We start from the raw sequence: 17918 nt of genomic DNA on the forward strand, positions 1-17918 counted from the left end.
TCCTATCCTGCTTGGCTGCCAGGCTGTGAGGACCCCCAACCCTGGGGCTCTGCCTGGGCCCTGGGATACCTCTAAGCTGCTCCCTCCCCCCATTGACAGGGAAGTGGCACCTGAGCCCCCATATCAGGCTGGGCAGGGAAGGCAGAGGGTTAATGCAAGAGTGGCCAGAGTCCACTGGACCACAGCCACCTACCTGGGCTCCTAACCACAAGTCCCACAGGCTAGACACCCCGGACTTCTCTCTGACCTAGAGGGCTCCTCTGGCCCACCTTCCCAACCTCCGGGAAGAGGGGGTTGCCCACACCTTGGGTGGGCCAAGCTTAGTGCCTCTCTCCCTGATGAAGACCACTCAGCAGAGCCTTTGCCAGTGGGCAGACCTTGCAGATAAGGCTTCCAGAGGGAAGAAGTTGCTGGGGAGGGGGCCACTTTTTCTGGGGTCTCTATTTCCGGAAGATAGAGTGGAGCCTGGGGCACTGGCGCCACCACCTGGCTCTGGCCAGAACTACAATGGCTGAAGGATGGGAGGAAGCTGCTGCGTAGGGGGAAACTCAAGAGCCCAGCTAATTAGGTATTGGTCCAGGGTGGTCTGGGTCTTTTTCAGCCAGATGGACCCAAACAATCCTTTTTTCCCTAGGCATGTGTGCTACATGGCCCTGAGAATGAGGCCTTAGTCCTCAGAGAATGGCAACTTCAAACTTTAGTTGGCATCAAAATCACCTGCAAGGAGTTCCCGTCCTGGCTCAGTGGTAATGAACCCAACTAGTATCCATAAGGACATAGGTTCGATCCCTGGCCTCACTCAGTGGGTTAAGGATACAGCATTTCCATGAGCTGTGGTGTAGGTTGCAGACGAGGCTTGGATCTGGCATTCCTGTGGCTGTGATGTAGGCCAGCAGCTACAGCTTAATTCCACCTCTAGCCTGGGAACTTCCAAATGCCTTGAGTATGGCCCTAAAAAGACCCCTCCCCCAAAAAATGTCTTGTTGATCTAACTTCCACTCCCATCCCAGCACTCCCAGAGTTTCTGATTCAGTAGGTATGAGGAGGGGCCTAGGAATTTGCTTTTATTTTATTTTTTGGCTGCACCTGCTTCCTAGGCCAAGGATCACACCAGTGCCACAGCTGTGGCCCCAGCCACAGCACTGAAAACACCGGGTCCTTAACTGCTAGGCCACCAGGAAACTCCAGAATTTGCATTTTTAACAGTTTCCAGGTGTGGCTGATACTGGCTAGTCCAGGGAACATGCTTTGAGATCCACCACTTCAGAGTTTCTGTGAATTTGGTCCAAAATTACCTTTGCAGACTATGTCTTCCTGTTATATTTTGGGGCCAAACATCAAGTATAAGCAGGATTATAGGTGCTTGATCAGCCCACCCCAGTCAGTGACCTCACCATATTGCTTTCTTTTTTATTATTATTATTTTTTATGTTTAAATTTTTTATTATAGGTGATTTACAATGTTCCATCAATTTATGCTATACAGCAAAGTGACCTCTTTCTCACATTATCCTCCATCATGTTCCATCACAAGTGACTAGATATAGTTCCCTGTGCTACACAGCAGGATCTCATTGCTTATCCTCTACAAACACACGACTTTGCATCTACTAACCCCAAACTCCCAGTCCATCCCACTCCCTCCCCCTCCCCCTTCCCTTGGCAAGTGTAAGTCTGTTCTCCGAGGCCACGAGTTGGTTTGGTTTCTTTTGTGTAGATAGTTTCGTTTGCGCCATATATTAGATTCAAGATATACGTGATATCATATGGTTTTTGCCTTTCTCTGTCTGCCTTACTTCACTTAGTATGAGAATCTCTAGTTCCGTCCAAGTTGTTACGAATGGCAGGATTTTGTTCTCTTTTATGGCTGAGTAGGAGGAGTCATTGTATATATACCACATCTTCTTAATCCATTCACCTGTCAATGGACATTTAGGTTGTTTCCATGTCTTGGCTACTTGTGAACAGTGCGGCAATGAACATAGGGGTGTATGGCTCTTTTTCTTTCTTTTTTTTTTTTGTTTTAGGGCCACACCTGAGGCACATGGAGGTTCCCAGACTAGGAGTCCAATTGGAGCTACATTTGCTGGCCTAAACCACAGCCATAGCAACGCAGGATCCGAGCCACATCTTTGATCTACACCACAGCTCACGGCAACACTGGATCCTTAACCCACTGAGTGTGGCGGGGATGGCACCCACAACCTCATGGTTCCTAGTTATGCTCGTTTCCACTGCGCCACAGTGGGAATTCCCATGGCTCTTTTTCAATGAAAGTTTTGTCCAGATATATGCCCAAGAGCGGGACTGCTGGATCATTGGGTAGTTCTAGATTTAGTTTTCTGAGGTCCCTCCATAGTGTTTTCCATAGAGGTTGGGACCTCATCATATTTCTATTGAGAGCCCACCCTGTGCCCAGCTGGCCTTGAGCTAGGGCTGGAATAAAATGGTGAAGGAGGTAGACGGGTCCCTGCCCCAGAACTCACGGCCAGGCAGGTCTGGCAGGTGATCTTTCCATTTGCAGGTCCAAATGGCAGCCCCAAATAAGGTCCAACCCAGAAGCTGACTTCACTTTCTACCTGCTCCTTCTCAGGTGTGTCCAGCCCACCTTATGAGCCATCCTGATTCCTCGCTCCACCTCTCACCTCTAATCCCATAAGGCTGTGGGCTCTGCCTCCAGTATACAGCCCTCCTCTGCCCACCATCATCTCTCCCTCTCGAAGGCTCTCCCGGCTTCCATCCTTGCCTCTGTGGTCCACCCTCTGAGCTGGAAGAAGAGCAATCTTTTATAGACAAATCACGCCACACTTCTGCTTCTTCCTTCCAATGTCTTCCTATTGCACTTACAAAAAGGATCAGAGTTCCCACTCTGGCTCAGCAGGTTAAGAGCCCAACAGGGTCTCCATGAGGATGTGGGTTCCATCCCTGGCCTTGCTCAGTGGGTTAAGGATCTGGTGTTGCTGCAAGCTGTGGCATAGGTCACAGATGCAGCTCGGATCCAGTATTGCTGTGGCTGTGGTGGAGGCTGGCAGCTGCAGCTCTGAGTCAACTCCTAGCCGGGGAACTTCCATATGCCCAGGTGCAGCCTTGAAAAAAAAAGAAATCCTGGAGTTGCCGTGGTGGCTCAGTGGTTAACGAATCCGACAAGGAACCATGAGGTTGCGGGTTTGATCCCTGGCCTTGATCAGTGGGTTAAGGATCTGGCGTTGCCGTGGGCTATGGTGTAGGTCGCAGACGTGGCTTGGATCCTGAGTTGCTGTGGCTCTGGCGTAGGCTGGTGGCTACAGCTCTGATTCGACCCTAGCCTGGGAACCTCCATATGCCACGGGAGTGGCCCTAGCAAAGGCAAAAAGACAAAGAAAAAAGAAAAAAGAAATCCTTCCATAGCTTTAAGGCCCTGAGTGGTCCTCGCCTCCTACCACAGCCCCTCCCTTGCTCACTCTGCGCCAACTGCCCTGGCCTCCTTGCCCGTTCCCCTGCAGGGCCTTGGCCCCACCTGTTACCCCCATCTGGAACCCTCTTCACCCGCATCTGCCCTTGGCTGGCTCCCCTCTTGCTCTGAAATGTCTTTACTGACCCCTGTGTTCCATGCTGCCTCCCATCCCCAGTCACTCTCTGTTCTCATCTCTTGTTTTATTTTGTTCATAGTTTCCGTTCCTTGAAATTATCTATTAGTTTATCAGTTGGCTTGTTCCCTGTCTCCTTCCTCGCCAGAATGTGAGCACATTAGGAGCAGAGACTGTCTGTCGTGTGCACCTCTGTATTCCCAGCACCCCAATTTTTTCGCACACGGCATGAGCTCAATAAATCTGGTGAACAAATGGGATTATATGGTGTGTCACGGAGGAGTATGTCCCCCAGATGTGACCCTGAGGAAGGCTTTCCAGAGGGCTTGTAGGAGCTGGCCAGGAAGAGAAAGACCAGTTCAAGCGAGAAACATCAACAACAAAGAAAGGATGTGGGAAAGTCCTAAAGTATGGAGTGTTCTGGAAACTGTACATAATCCAATTTGACTGGAGCAGGATATGGGGGAGGGGAGGTCAGAGGAGTTAGAGAAGCCACAGGCTGGCCATGAAGGGCTTTGTTGTCCCTTAAGGGGTTTGAGCCCTATGCTGATGGCCATGGCAGCCCCTGAAGGGTGTAACATCACCTCTGAGTGCAGAAGTTTCCGGGGAGAAAGCCTGAGGGGGTGGGGGGTGCTGGAGGTGCAGTGGCTCAGGTGAGCCATGCTGGTGCCCTGAGCAGAAGGGAAGAGGTGCCCATGTGCCAGAGTTGCTGAGGGGGTCTGGTCAGGATGACAGACTGGGCTGAGAAAGAGGCACTTGTTATCAGCAAAAATCAGGTCCCCAGCCTGCGAGAGGCCACCAGTTTTGGGGGGAAAAAAACTGGGTTTCTGTTTCGGACAGATGGACTGTGGCTCCGGTGGCAAGCTGAGACACGTGTCAGTTTTGCGGGAAGAAGGCGTGGTCCAGCAGGTCAGCTGCTGCAGGCAGCCTGCTTGGATGCCGAGGGATGGCCCTTGGGGGAGTGGCCAGGAGGATGCCTTTTTGGCAGGAGCACTTTGGATGGAGCAGCTTTGGTGTGTGTCAAGCAGCGAATGAAGGTGAGGAAGTGAGACTAGGAGCAAAGCACACATCAGATCAGCCTTTCCAGCGGTTTGGAGGGAGGGAGGCAACTGGCTGTTTTCCTGTTTTAAGTTGGGGAAGGATTTCGCTTATGGCGCAGTGGGTTAAGGATCTGGCGATGTTACTGCAGCACTTGGGTCACTGCTGTGGCGCGGGTTCGACCCCCTGGCTCAGGAACTTCCATATGCTGTCAGTGTAGCCAAAACAAAAAGCATTAAGTTGGGGGAGATTTAAGTCCTTTGGAATGCCGAAGGAAGGATCCGGAAGAGAGGGAGGCTTGAGGCTGGTGATTCAGGAAAGGCAAGAGGTGGCTTTCGGAGCCCAAGGGCAGTTCTGTTATGACGAAGGGGTGCTTCTTCCATGGTGGTGAGAGCTGGGGATGCCTTCTGGGCAGCAGGGGGGCGTGTCGGAAGCTGGAAATGAGAATTTTCGGGTGACGACTTCTCTTTTCTCCAAAAAGGGCAGAGAGACTTTCACTGGGGGAGGGGGAGTGGAGTGAGGGCGACAGAAGACCGGGCATCTGAAATGCCGATAAGGAGCTCAGGGACACTGGATTGCTGGGCTCAGTGAAAGTCCAGTTGAGGGAGTTCCCGTCGTGGCGCAGTGGTTAACGAATCCGACTAGGAACCATGAGGTTACGGGTTCGGTCCCTGCCCTTGCTCAGTGGGTTAACGATCCGGCGTTGCCGTGAGCTGTGGTGTAGGTTGCAGACGCGGCTCGGATCCCATGTTGCTGTGGCTCTGGTGTAGGCTGGTGGCTACAGCTCCGATTGGACCCCTAGCCTGGGAACCTCCATATGCCGCGGGAGCGGCCCAAGAAATAGCAAAAAGACAAAAAAAAAAAAAAAAAAAAGAAAGTCCAGTTGAGAGTGGAGATCAGGAGTTGGCAGTAGCCCTAAGCTGCCCCAACGCAAGATAGTTACAGGGTCTTTACAGGCGGGACTGATGGGAGAACCCTGGGGCAGTCAGGGAGTCAGTGACAGGCTGGATTGCTGGATGGCCTGGGGAGGGAGAGAGGTGAGGATGGGAGGGGTCAGTGCATTGGGAGGAGGAGGAGGACTTGAGGTGAGGGAAGAATCTGGAAGCCTGAAGGACTAACAGGATGGGCAGAGACTCTGGGATGGGCGGGGTGGGGGACACTGCTTTGCTGGGGCTGGGAGGGACTTCCAGCAGAGGCTGACCATGCAAAGGAAGGGATGCCTGTATTTCCACAGGATGCTTCAGGGGGGCCTCAGGTCTTCCATTGCAGGACCACTGGCTGCAAAGCAGCTCCACCTGGTGGAGGCTTTGGAGCTGGGCTGGGGACCAGGACTCCAGGGGTAGGAAGCCCCTACAAGCTGCCCCATCGCTAGGCAAGTCTGTTCCTTGCTGGTCCCCCATCCCCCTCCTCCCAGAGGAAATAGTGTGCACTGGTTTAGCCCCCCTCCCTGACCCTGGGAAGAGATTGTAGGGCGACCGAAGGGGACATAGGAAAGTAGATTCCCGTGGGTGATGGGCTGAATGGAAAGAGAGCCTGCAGAGTTCCCATCGTGGCGCAGTGGTTAATGAATCCGACTAGGAACCATGAGGTTGTGGGTTTGATCCCTGGCCTTGCTCAGCGGGTTAAGGATCCGGCGTTGCCATGAGCTGTGGTGTGGGTGGCAGATGCAGCTCGGATCCCAAGTTGCTGTGGCTCTGGCGTAGGCCAGTGGCTATAGCTCTGGTTAGGCCCCTAGCCTGGGAATCTCCATATGCCGCGGGAGCGGCTCAAGAAAAGGCAAAAAGACAGAAAAAAAAAAAAAAAAAAGGAGAGAGAGAGAGAGAGCCTGACTTCTGCAGTTCTGTCTTCCAGCCCCAGGAGCCCTTTCTGCCTGCCAGGCTCCACTCAGAGATTCAAGTGACTTCACGCTCTCGCTCTCGAGGAACCTTGCAAACCCTCTAGATGGGGGCTGTATCAGCCCGATTTTACCCAGGAGGCCCTGAGGCTCAGGGAAAGTGGCCTGCTTGAGGGGTCGGTGGCAGATAAGAGCTGGAACCCACCACTGGGGCCTCCAGGCCCCTCCCCTGCTGAATGAGGAGAGAGGCTGAATGAGGATCCTTTTCCATCTCAGCAGTGGCCTTAGGACCCCGACTCTGACCAGACACGGAGTCACCCTGCTTTGGAAGGGGGCTGGGTCACCGTGGGGGGCTGTGTGGTGCCCCCTGGTCCTACAATTGGTCTGAGTCGGCTTTGCTCTCCTAAAGGGCCGGAGCAGTGCCGGTGTTGGCGACGGAGGTGAGGACGATGACGCGCAGAGGACGCTAGACTCGGACGGCGGCGGGATGGCGAGCGCAGGTCAGGGCGACCCCTTCCCTGCCCCCCAGGCAGGGCTTGCTCTCCGCCCACGCGGCGGCTGGCCGGGCTGCGAAGTTCCGTCTGGGCCCGCCAGAGGGCGCCCGGGGCGAAGGAGGGGGCGGGAACCGGGAAACCCGGGAAAGGCCGCGGCCCAGTGGGTGCCCCCCCGCGGGGCCTGCGGCTCAAGTCCAAGGGTCGGAAGCATGGTCAGGGAATACGGATTCAGAGGCGTCAGGCGCTCAGTGAAGCCGGATCCTGGGAGTTGCACGTCCAGGGATTCGTAGTCGAGCATTCTCAGACGCCAGGGTGGCTCGGATGCCGTTCCCGGCGCCCCTCTAGCCGGGAGGGGGCTGCTCCTGGCTCGCGTCTGGGGCGGGTATCCAGCCTCTGGTCCTGCGGTACCCCTGGCCGAGGAGAGGACACTGGAGAATCCACGGATAGGGGTGGGATTGGGCGCTCACTTTGGGGTACGCTCCCCCGACCCCGCTCCGGGCCCGCCCCGGCCCCGCCCAGGCCCCAGGCTCCGCCCCAGCCCTGCTGCGCCGCCCACTCCCCTCGGCCCGGCCGGGAGCCCCGGGGGCCGCCGCCGCCGCCGCCCCGAGCGCCCGCCATGCGCGCTGCCCCCGCCGCCCCGCTGCTCCAGCTGCTGCTTCTGCTGGGGCCACGGCTCCAGGCTGCGGGCATCGCAGAACCGCCGCTGCCCACCGTGGTCCTTGTCATCCTGGCCCGCAATGCCGAGCACTCACTGCCCCATTACCTGGGCGCGCTGGAGCGGCTGGACTATCCCCGGGCCAGGCTGGCCCTCTGGTGAGAGAGACCCGGGCACTGGCACCCACTGGGCATCTAGCCCCAACTCCACCGACAGTCGGGGCTCCAGATGGCCCCATCTGCTCCCTGCCCAGACACCACCCAGACAGGCCCCTCCCCTTGCAGACAGGCCCTCCTCTGGCAGGGACCCCTTATCTCCCTGGCGTGGCAGACAGACGCACCTCTGCGACCTTAGGTTGACATAGGGGCGCCCATCCCTTCTTCTCCTCTTGGGACCTCCTCTGGGTGTGAGTTGGGCCCAGGCCCTCGCGCTCTGACCTCAGAGCTGAAACTCAGCCCTTAGACCCGTGGATGCGCGGACTGACTCAGAGTGGAGCAGACTGGAGCAGCTGGCGTCCCCTGGGGTCTGATGTGGCAGAGATCAGCAGGTCTGGGGGTTCCTGGGGGTTCCTGGGGGCCCGTGGAGGTGGCCTCAGCCTGGGACTCTGTGCTGCTCTCCTTTCCGCTGGGCTGGTTCCATGCTCCCTCAGGAGAGGTCTGGGTCCTGCCAGCCAAGGGCAAAGCCCCCTTCTGCATTCCCCTGGGGACTAGGCGTCCCCGCAGGGTGCTTGAATTAGAAGCCACAGTTTACAGAAGCCAGAACAGGGAGGAGGCCCAAGCTGAGGTTGGGGATAAGCTGAGAGAAATGACAAAACTACCCTCCGAAACTCACCAAAGTCAGGCTGGGGGGGTGGAGCCGTGGCCTGGGATGGCCGCCCACAATTACCACTTTGGGAGTTAGTTAGTTCCCACCCCTGTAAGACTTGACACGTAGTTAGTCCTCACTTCTGGGGAATTGGCTTAAAGGGGCAGCCTCACCTAAAACCCGGACTCTTGGCTAAGCCATCCGCACCCACCTCTGTCATGAGAGCCCCTTTGGAGAGGCTGTGCATGGTGGCAATGGAACTTGGGTCCAGCAATATTTCTCAGGGCCACTCAGAGTGTAGTTTGGTTCCTTGACCGCTTTGGGGCGGAGGCAAGCAGCAGCTCTTCTGTCCAGTCCTGACTCAGAGAGGGGAGGTGGCTGACCTGTGGTCACACAGCAGGGAAGGAAGGTGACCCAGAAATGAGGCAGGTGTGTTCCTTAAAGCTGAGTTCCTTTTCATCTTTCAAAATGCTTCCGAGTTCTGTCATCTCCACCCCTGAGTGGGCCAGGACAGCTTATAGTTACGGAGGGAGAAAGTGAAGCCCAGAGAGGGTCAGGACTTGCCAGAGGTCACACAGTGGGTCACAGATCTATCGAATGGAACCTGGCTGCCTACCTTCCCCTGCAGCACACCTGCCTCTACTGCTCCCTGGAGTGCAAGCGCTGGTGCTCCAGGGGCCCAAGCTGCCTCAGGGTTTGGTCCTTCTGTAGGTCTGTCCCTCAGCCTTCTTCCTCCTTGTCCCCAGGTGTGCCACGGACCACAATGAGGACAGCACCACAGAGATGCTGCAGGAGTGGCTGGCTGCTGTGGGCGAGGACTATGCAGCTGTGGTCTGGAGGCCTGAGGGGGAGCCCAGGTGGTGGCCCGAGGGGGAGGGTTCTGGGGAAGGTGGGCAGCAGCTGCACCCCAGAGAGGGAAAGGGACAGCCCTGAGCCACAGCCTCCAGGCCAGGGCTCTGTCCCCTGCCCCGCAGAGAGGGAGACCACATGCACCTGCCCCACGGCACCATCTCATTTCCTCACCCCCTCAGGTCCTACCCAGATGAAGAGGGACCTAAGCACTGGACCAAAGAAAGGCACCAGTTTCTGATGGAGCTGAAGCAAGAAGCCCTGACCTTTGCTAGGGACTGGGGGGCTGACTATATCCTGGTAAGAAAGTCTGGCTTCCCACAGGTGGGTGTCACCTGTCCTTGTCAGAAATCTTGGCATGACTTAACCACCTGGAAGCTGGATCCTTCAGCCAGCAACCCAGGTCAGAACCCAGATCAGATATGGAGCTTGGATCCTTATGCTTGAGCTCAGACTAGATACCTGAAACAGAGCCCAGGGTATATGCTGAGCCTTGATCCCTGGGCTAATGCCCAGGGTATAAACTGAGCCCAGTTCCCTAGACTAGAGTTCAGAGTCGGTCTTTGAATTTATTTCCTAAAACTTCAGATAAGGTTTTTAGATCAGCAACTCAGGTGTGTCCTCTGGATCCAATCTCTTGAGCCAGACTAGATCCTTGGTCCAGAAACATAGCTACTGGTTTGTAGGGTAGACCTCTCTGAGGGAACCCCATTGGATCCTGGGAGACATTCTGGGTCTCTGGAAATCCAGAGGGATCCCACTCAGTGAATCCTTGGGGCGGCTGCAGCCCAGACAAGGCTGGGGCCTGTGACAACCCCCCTCCCCAAAGTTTGCAGACACAGACAATATTCTGACCAACAACCAGACACTGCGGCTTCTGATAGAGCAGCAGCTGCCCGTGGTGGCCCCGATGCTGGACTCCCAGACCTACTACTCCAATTTCTGGTGCGGGATCACCCCCCAGGTAAGGCCAGGGACGGAGGCGTCAGGCGGTTTGAGGTCGGGAAGGAGGGACGCGGAGGGCAGAGAGCCTGAAGGCCTTGGGGTGGGGTCTGTGGGCCCCGGCAGGGGAGCCGTGTGCTGGGACGGAGGGGTGCCCTCTCACACCCGGAAGCACCCCCTTCCCCAGGGCTACTACCGCCGCACGGCTGAGTACTTCCCCACCAAGAACCGCCAGCGCCGGGGCTGCTTCCGCGTCCCCATGGTCCACTCCACCTTCCTGATATCCCTGCGGGCTGAGGGGACAGGCCAGCTCTCCTTCTACCCTCCTCACCCCAACTATACCTGGCCCTTCGACGACATCATCGTCTTTGCCTACGCCTGTCAGGCTGCCGGTGAGGACAGCTCGAGCCTTGCTTCCAGGCCTCTGGGCTCTTGCATGTGCTGTTCCTGCTGCTTTGCATGCCCTTCCCCACTCCGCAGCTCATCTTGTAACTTCTGTTTGTCCTTCAGGTCTGTAGCCTCCCTTCCTTCCTTTTGAAAATTTTTCTCTTTTTTCACTTTTTAATTTTTATTTATTTATTTATTTTTGGTCTTTTTGCCATTTCTAGGGCCTCTCCCGTGGCATATGGAGGTTCCAGGCTAAGGATCAAATCGGAGCTGTAGCTGCCAGCCTACTCCAGAGTCACAGCAATGCGGGATCTGAGCCGCGTCTGCAACCTATACCACAGCTCACAGCAATGCTGGATCCTTAACCCACTGAACAAGGGCAGGGATCGAACCCGCAACCTCACGGTTCCTAGTTGGATTCGTTAACCACTGCGCCACGACGGGAACTCCATTTTTCACTTTTTTAAAGTTTTCTTGAAGCATAGGATGTTAACTTCAGGACTGAGATCGAAAGCATGTGCAGACAGGCGTTCCTGCTGTGGTGCAATGGCGTTGGTGGCATCTATGCAGCGCCAAGGATGCTGGTTCAATCCCTGGCCTGGTTCAGTGGGTTAAAGGATCAGGCATTGCCAGAGCTGCAGCATAGGTGGCAGCTGCAGCTGGGATCTGATAAATAAAAACTAAAAAATAAGGTATGGGCGGGCATTAGAAGGCAAAGAGAGCAGGACAGAGCGTTTCAAACAACAGCAGGTGCAAAGGTCCTGTGGTGGCAGGGCACACAAAAGGCAGGTGTGGCTGGAGCATAGTAAGCGAGAAGGGCCTGGTGCAGGCTGAGGCAGGAAAGGTAGGCAGGGGCCAGCTTATGTGGACCTGACCAGCTGGTACTCTAGACGCCTGTCGAATGAATAAACATCTCAGCAGAATGGTCCTTAGATATTATTTGATCCAAGCCCTTTCTCCCTCCAGCCCCACAGGTGAGGATGTGAGTTCCAGAGAGGACTCACGTGTTGGGTCCTGGGCAGGACTGGGCCTGAGACCTCTCAGCTGGGTCCTGAGAGCCCCACTCGGCCTCTCTCCACAGGGGTCTCAGTGCACGTGTGCAACGAGCACCGTTACGGGTACATGAACGTGCCTGTGAAATCCCACCAGGGGCTGGAGGATGAGAGAGTCAACTTCATCCATCTGCTCTTGGAAGCGCTGGGTAAGGGCTGCCTGCTGCTGCTGCCCCCTGCCCTCCCCTACCTGCCCCTTGTTCTAGGCCCGGCCCTGGCTGGGCAGGGGGCTGGGGGCTCAGCCTCCCCCCAACTCATTTCCTGACTCTAGGCGAGTCCTTTTTTCCCGCTGGGCCTCCGCCTGCCCATCCATATCATGGAGGCAGGTGGATTCTGTGATCTGCTGGGCATTCTGCCGAGGGGGCAGGAATGAGGCTGGGGTTGGAGGGGGTGCCTAGAACTCCAGGGTGCAGACTCAGGAGTGGGGAATGCTTTCTCTGCAGTGGATGGGCCCCCCATGTGGGCCTCGGCTCACGTGTCCCGGCCCCCGAAGAGGCCCAGCAAGATGGGGTTTGATGAGGTACGTCGGGATTGGGGCCAGGAGGTGGGGGGGGCTCCCGCCTCTCCCCTCCCCCCTCGCACCCACGACCCTGCCTCCTCCAGGTGTTTGTCATCAGCCTGGCCCGCCGGCCCGACCGCCGAGAGCGCATGCTGAGCTCACTCTGGGAGATGGAGATTGCCGGGCGGGTGGTGGACGCCGTGGACGGCCGGTGGGTGAGGCTTCCTGCGTGGGGACAGGGCCCTGGGCAGCTGGGGGGCCAGCGTGGTCCCTCAGAGCTCCCTGGGGGCGGGAAAAGCGGACGATGCGTTGAGTGAGTTTCCTGTTCCAGGAGGTATTCAAACAGGGCCTGGGTACCTCTGTCTCAGGGTCCAGGGGAGACCAGATGGGACAGGATGCCCTCCCTCAGCCCACCCGAGGGAGAGGGGACAGTGCTTCAGGCCCAGGGTCTGGAGCTCCTGGGCTGGGGTTCCAGCTCTGCTGCTTACCAGCTGCGCCGCCTCCAGCATGTCGTCCTGTCCCTCCACCTGCTGCATGAGGGCGAGAAGCTGTGCTTTTCTCTTAAGGGTTTGTAAGGGTCCAGCGAAGGCCTGACACGTAGGAAGTATTCCAGAGGTTAATAATACCTTCATCATTATCGTCAGGGTTATTCTTTTCCATTCTGAACTTAGATCCCTGATGGGTGGGGGTGGGAGCAGGCCAGAGGTCACCCAGCCCCATAGGGACACTGCTATTTGCTGCATATATCCCACTCTCTATATTATTGTTATTACTTTTTAATGTTTTCGGCCATGCCCATGGCATGCAGTTCCTGGGCCAGGGAGTTCCCATTGTGGCTTGGTGGTAAAGAACCCGCCTAGTAACCATGAGGACGCAGGTTTGATCCCTGGCCTTGCTTAATGGGTTAAGGATCCGGCGTTGCCGTGCACTGTGGTGTGGGTTGCAGACATGGCTTGGATCCTGCGTTGCTGTGCCTGTGGCGTAGGCCGGCAGCTGGCAGCTTTGATTCGACCCCTAGCCTGGGAACTTCCATATGCTGCAGGTGTGGTCCTAAAAAGAGAAAAAAAAAAAAAAGAAGTTCCTGGGCCAGAGATGGAACCCAACCACATGTAGTGACCCAAACCACAGCAGTGACAATGCCTGATCCTTAACCACTAGGCCACCAGGGAACTCCTGTCCCAGCCCTTTTAACTGCAAGATGGCCATCATTTGCTTAGGCCTCTGCCTAAGTATCTGCCACGTGCCCGCATCTTTCTGGGGTGTCTCCCACTCAGACTGCCACCCCCTCCCCTGGGGGTCTCTCTCTCTCGAGGCAGCTACGACACCCAAGGTCCAGTCACTGATGGCTCCGGGCCACATGAAGCAGGAACAAAGGCTGAAGCCTCCTGCAAACCAAACTCCAGTGTGACTGGCCCCACCTTGCAGGGGCCAGGTGCCCCTGGATGGATCCTGGGGGCTGGGGGGGCACCACTAACCCCATGACACCAACTCCCTCAGGATGCTCAACAGCAGTGTCATGAGGAGGCTTGGCGTGGACCTGCTCCCCGGCTACCAGGACCCCTACTCGGGCCGCACGCTGACCAAGGGCGAGGTGGGCTGCTTCCTCAGCCACTACTCCATCTGGGAGGAGGTGAGACACCCCCCCACACACTGCCCTGTCCACTGCTCGTGCCAGTACTTGTGTGACCAGTGGGTGACTAAACAGACTGACAAAGACCCGCCAGCAGCTTTAAGTCTGCCTTGCGTCCAACCCGATACCTCATTCATCAGAAATCTTTATTTATTTATTTTTTTGTCTTTTTAGGGCCGTACTCTGGGCATATGGAAGTTCCCAGGCTAGGGGTCGAATCGGAGCTGCAGCTGCCGGCCTAGACCACAGCCACAGCAACGCAGGATCCAGCCCCATCTGCGACCCATAACACAGCGCATGGCAACGCCGGATCCTTAACCCACTGAGCAGGGCCAGGGATGGAACCCGCATCCTCACGGATACTAGTCAGGTTTATTACTGCTGAGTCACAATGGGAACTCCTTGTTTTTATTTTCTACGGTAGCCAAGATATGGCTGTGAGCTTGTGTTTCTGTTTTTCTGCGGCCTCTGAACAGATTGCAGATTGATGTACATTTCACCATTTACTGAGCTGATTTCATGTTCTTTTCACATTTCCAAAGGCTACACAAAGTATTTTTTTTTCCTGGCTATTGGGGGCAGGGTCTCCCCACTCCCACCCAGCCCTGCTTCCTTTAGGAGAGCTCAGGAGGCGGAAGCGAGGAGCCGGGCCCTGGAGTCCAGCAGAGGGAGGTTCGGATCCCAGTTCCGCCACTTCCTGGCTGTGTGTCCTCGGCCAAGGGGGTTGACCTCGCTGTGTCTCCATCTCCTTCCTGCCGTTCAGGGACATCGTGCCTCCTGAGGGTCCCTGGAGATGAGCACCGCGGCCCCTGGCATAGAGTAGCGCTCAGGGACTGCAGCAAACGTTCTGATGGCCATTGTGAATCTGTTCTGAGAGCTGGACTGGGGCCCGAAGGGCCGGGAATGCCAGGGCCAGGCGTTCCAAGAGTGTCTGTATCAGCCAGGTGGAAGGGGACAGCCTGAGTCTACAGAGCCACCTACCCCCCATGTGCCACAGGTGGTTGCCCAGGGCCTGGCCCAGGTCGTGGTGTTTGAGGATGATGTGCGCTTTGAGAGCAACTTCAGGGGGCGGCTGGAGCGGCTGATGGAGGAGGTGGAGGCGGAGAAGCTTCCTTGGGATCTAATGTATGAAGAAGCCTGTGCCCCCCCCCCCCCCCCCCGGGGGGGGGCAAGGGAGAGGGGCAGGTCCCTGGGGTCAGGGGGTTCCTGCCTGGAGCCCTGGCCAGCCCTCCCTTCCCCTGAGCCTGGTCCTCTAGATGGGGTTGTGGGAGGAGCCCTGTGACATCCACAGTGACTCCTGGGACCCCTGGTGTCGCCTGCAGCTACCTCGGCCGGAAGCAGGTGAACCCCGAGGAGGAGGCAGCCGTGGAGGGGCTGCCACAGCTTGTGGTGGCAGGGTACTCCTACTGGACGCTGGCCTATGTCCTGAGCCTGGCCGGAGCCCGCAAGCTGCTGGCCTCCCAGCCCCTGCGCCGAATGCTGCCCGTGGACGAGTTCCTGCCCATCATGTTTGACCAGCACCCCAAGTGAGCCTCGGAGGGGGGCAGGGCAGGGTCCCCCCATCCCGAGAGCCCACCTCAGCAAGGAGGAGGTCCCCTCACTGGGCGGGTGGGGAGGCTGCAGCTGGCAGGGCTGAGTCACGTCTTTCAGGTCACCAAGGAAGAGCCCAGCTTAACCTTGGAGGCAGACCAGTCTATGTGTGAATTCTGTGATGCCCTGTGGTTTTCTGTCCAGCGATTTTCCCGTTCTGAGCCTCATTTTCTCCATCTGGGAAATGGGGATAAGAGAAATCCCGCCTCATGTTTGTTGGGAGGACTAGATGGGGAGGGTAGTGAGGGGTTTGGCTCCGTGCTGGCATGGGTCTGGGGGGAGCAGCCCACCCCAGCCCCCCTGAGCCAGCCTCCCACCTCCCAGTGAGCAGTACAAGGCACACTTCTGGCCTCGGGACCTGCGGGCCTTCTCAGCCCGGCCCCTGCTCGCTGCTCCCACCCACTACGCCGGGGATGCCGAGTGGCTCAGCGACACAGAGACGTCCTCGCCCTGGGACGACGACAGCGGCCGCCTCATCAGCTGGAGCGGCTCTTACAAGACCCTGCGTGACCCCCGCCTGGACCTGGCCGGCAGCAGTGGGCACAGCCTCCATCCCCGCCCCCAGGACGAGCTCTAGGGGGGCCTGTCTTCTCTCCCCTTCAGCGCCGTCTCTCTGTGTCTGGATCTCTGTCTCCCCTTCTCAGCGGCCTCCTCTCTCTCCCTCTCTGACTCTGGCTTTGTCTCTCTGGCTCTGTATCTTCGGCTGTGTCTGCCTTTCTCTGTCCATCCCTAGCTCCCCATCTCTCTCTCTGAGCCCCTTCTCCATTGCTCTGTGTCTCTATCTCTGTGTCTGCTTCTCTCCCTGTCTCTCACTGTCCAGCTCTAGTTCTTTCTCCGTCTCACGTCTCCCCTCTCCTGTCGCCCCAGAGGAGCACCCGGAGCAGAGCAGAAACTGCCATCAGGAACCACAGACCCAGTAGAGACCTGACTGCCACCTTGGGCAGGGCCACTCTGCCCTCTGGGCCTGTCCTCCATCAGGAGAAGCCACTCAGAGATGGGTCCCCTTCCCCAAAGGTCAAAGGTCATATACCACAAGGGCAGGGCTCACAAGCCCTTTTACTTTGCCTGGCCTGATTCAGGGCCAGGAGTGGAGGGAGGAAGGGAGGCCCCCCAGCCTTCATCTTGACTCTGGGCAGACACGAGCCCTGCCCCCCACTCAGGCCCCAGCTGCGGTGGGGAGGGGGCACCTCTGCCCTCTGGGCCCCTTCTACCTCCGCCTCAGCTCCCAACCCAGCTCCACGCCCGGCCAATGGGTGGGGCAGGGAGGGGGGAGGAGGACTCGGCACACAGTAGGCCCTCAATAAAAGCTGACTGGTATTGCACTTTATACTTTGTAACTCCTGGCTGAGCCTCTTTGTGTGTTCTTACATCCAGGAGGGAGAGAGCCCAGGCTGCGGATGAGCAGGTGGAGACACGGCGGGGGTGCGGGCAGCCCGGAGGAGGGGCGGGGCCACCGGGCTCAGGCTCCTCATTGGTAAAGTGGAGGCGGGAAGAGAAGGAGCTCAGGGGCCGGTGGGTATAAAGTGGCCGGGTCTGGAGCCCAGCCCACACTGGGTGCTCACCCGCCGGGGCTGTCACGGTCATCACCGGCCTCACCTTGCTTCCCGGGTGGGCCCAGGCCAGACCCAGAACTCCTGAGGGCTCCTTTGGATCCTCTCCCGGGCAGGTGGAAGCCTCCCCTGGAAGCGGTTGCGGAGATCCCGGGCTCCTCTCCTCTCGCACCCTAACCAGTGTGGCCCCCAGAGAGGGCAAGCGAGCGGACCCCGACCTCGTGGGCCAGAGCGCCCTCTGCTGGTGTGGGGCTGACAACGGGCAGGGCACCAGGGCCCCCTGTGCTCCGGGTTACCTGCAGCGGCTCCACCTTCTGCTCTTCTGCGGGTGAACTTCTGGCCCTCCTCCCTCCCCACCCCTGTAGGGTCAGGTTTCTGGGTCCAGCAACTGTCTCCAGTGCCTGCACTCAGGCAGCTGGAAGGGGGTCGGGAGGTGGCTCCCTTGCCTTGACCGTGGCTTCCGCGGCCTCCGGTACAGCACAGCCGTCTCCACCCTTCCCTTTTCAGAGGAGCCCCTCCTCCGTGCAGCCCCTTGACTGGGGCGTGTAAGTACTTGGGTCCCCGCAGAGTCGGCCAGGCGCCCCCGGGCTAGGCTTTCCCTCCATCCATCCTGGGGATGAGGTCCGGCTGGCCCGGCTTTGGTTCCGGAGCCAGGCACAGCTCTGAGAAGGACTTTGGACCAGAGCTGTGGGATTAGTGCTTTGTTCCAAGAACGAAAGTCATTGATTCTGGAGAGCGATGACCTTGACTAAATCATTTCTCCTTTCCAGGCTTCGGGCGTTCCTTTCATTCATTAAAATGAACACTTATTGAGCACTAAGGGCCACGTTTAGGCGCAGGGGCTACAGCAGTGAATAAAATTGTCCAAAAAAATCTCAGACCTCATGGAGCTGATATTCTACTGAGGGAGACAGACAAAACAAGAAGTAGGAGTTCCCGCTGTGGCACAGCAGAAACGAATCCAACTAGGAACCATGAGGATGCAGGTTCGATCCCTGTCCTCGCTCAGTGGGTTAAGGATCTGGTGT

General features: G+C 57.5%; 1 protein-coding gene across 3 annotated transcripts; it reads left to right on the forward strand.

The window, feature by feature from the left end:
- On the forward strand, nt 4408–16677 carry CERCAM (cerebral endothelial cell adhesion molecule). Of its 3 annotated transcripts, XM_003353677.4 has the most exons (13): nt 4408–4603; nt 6848–6938; nt 9138–9248; nt 9423–9540; nt 10070–10204; nt 10370–10574; nt 11651–11770; nt 12065–12141; nt 12225–12331; nt 13618–13750; nt 14748–14875; nt 15073–15276; nt 15665–16677. In XM_003353677.4, exons 3-13 carry the CDS (start codon nt 9175–9177, stop codon nt 15915–15917), a joined length of 1554 nt encoding a protein of 517 aa, XP_003353725.1. In that variant the 5' UTR covers nt 4408–4603; nt 6848–6938; nt 9138–9174; the 3' UTR covers nt 15918–16677. The 3 variants fall into 3 exon arrangements, with proteins under 3 accessions (XP_003353725.1, XP_020925296.1, XP_001925614.3); XM_021069637.1 differs by lacking the exons at nt 4408–4603; nt 6848–6938 and adding an exon at nt 7485–7745; XM_001925579.6 differs by lacking the exons at nt 4408–4603; nt 6848–6938 and adding an exon at nt 7798–8134.

Source organism: Sus scrofa, chromosome 1 (genome assembly GCF_000003025.6).
Source record: "Sus scrofa isolate TJ Tabasco breed Duroc chromosome 1, Sscrofa11.1, whole genome shotgun sequence".
Classification (NCBI taxonomy): domain Eukaryota; kingdom Metazoa; phylum Chordata; class Mammalia; order Artiodactyla; family Suidae; genus Sus; species Sus scrofa.

What these genes read in the sequence shown, in the direction of transcription:
- CERCAM (XM_021069637.1), top strand. Translation starts at nt 7,549, where the DNA reads ATGCGCGCTGCCCCCGCCGCCCCGCTGCTCCAGCTGCTGCTTCTGCTG. An exon ending in GGTGCGGGATCACCCCCCAG is followed by an intron (nt 10,205 to 10,369) that starts GTAAGGCCAGGG and finishes CCCCTTCCCCAG; the next exon opens with GGCTACTACCGCCGCACGGC. An exon ending in GTGGACGCCGTGGACGGCCG is followed by an intron (nt 12,332 to 13,617) that starts GTGGGTGAGGCT and finishes CAACTCCCTCAG; the next exon opens with GATGCTCAACAGCAGTGTCA.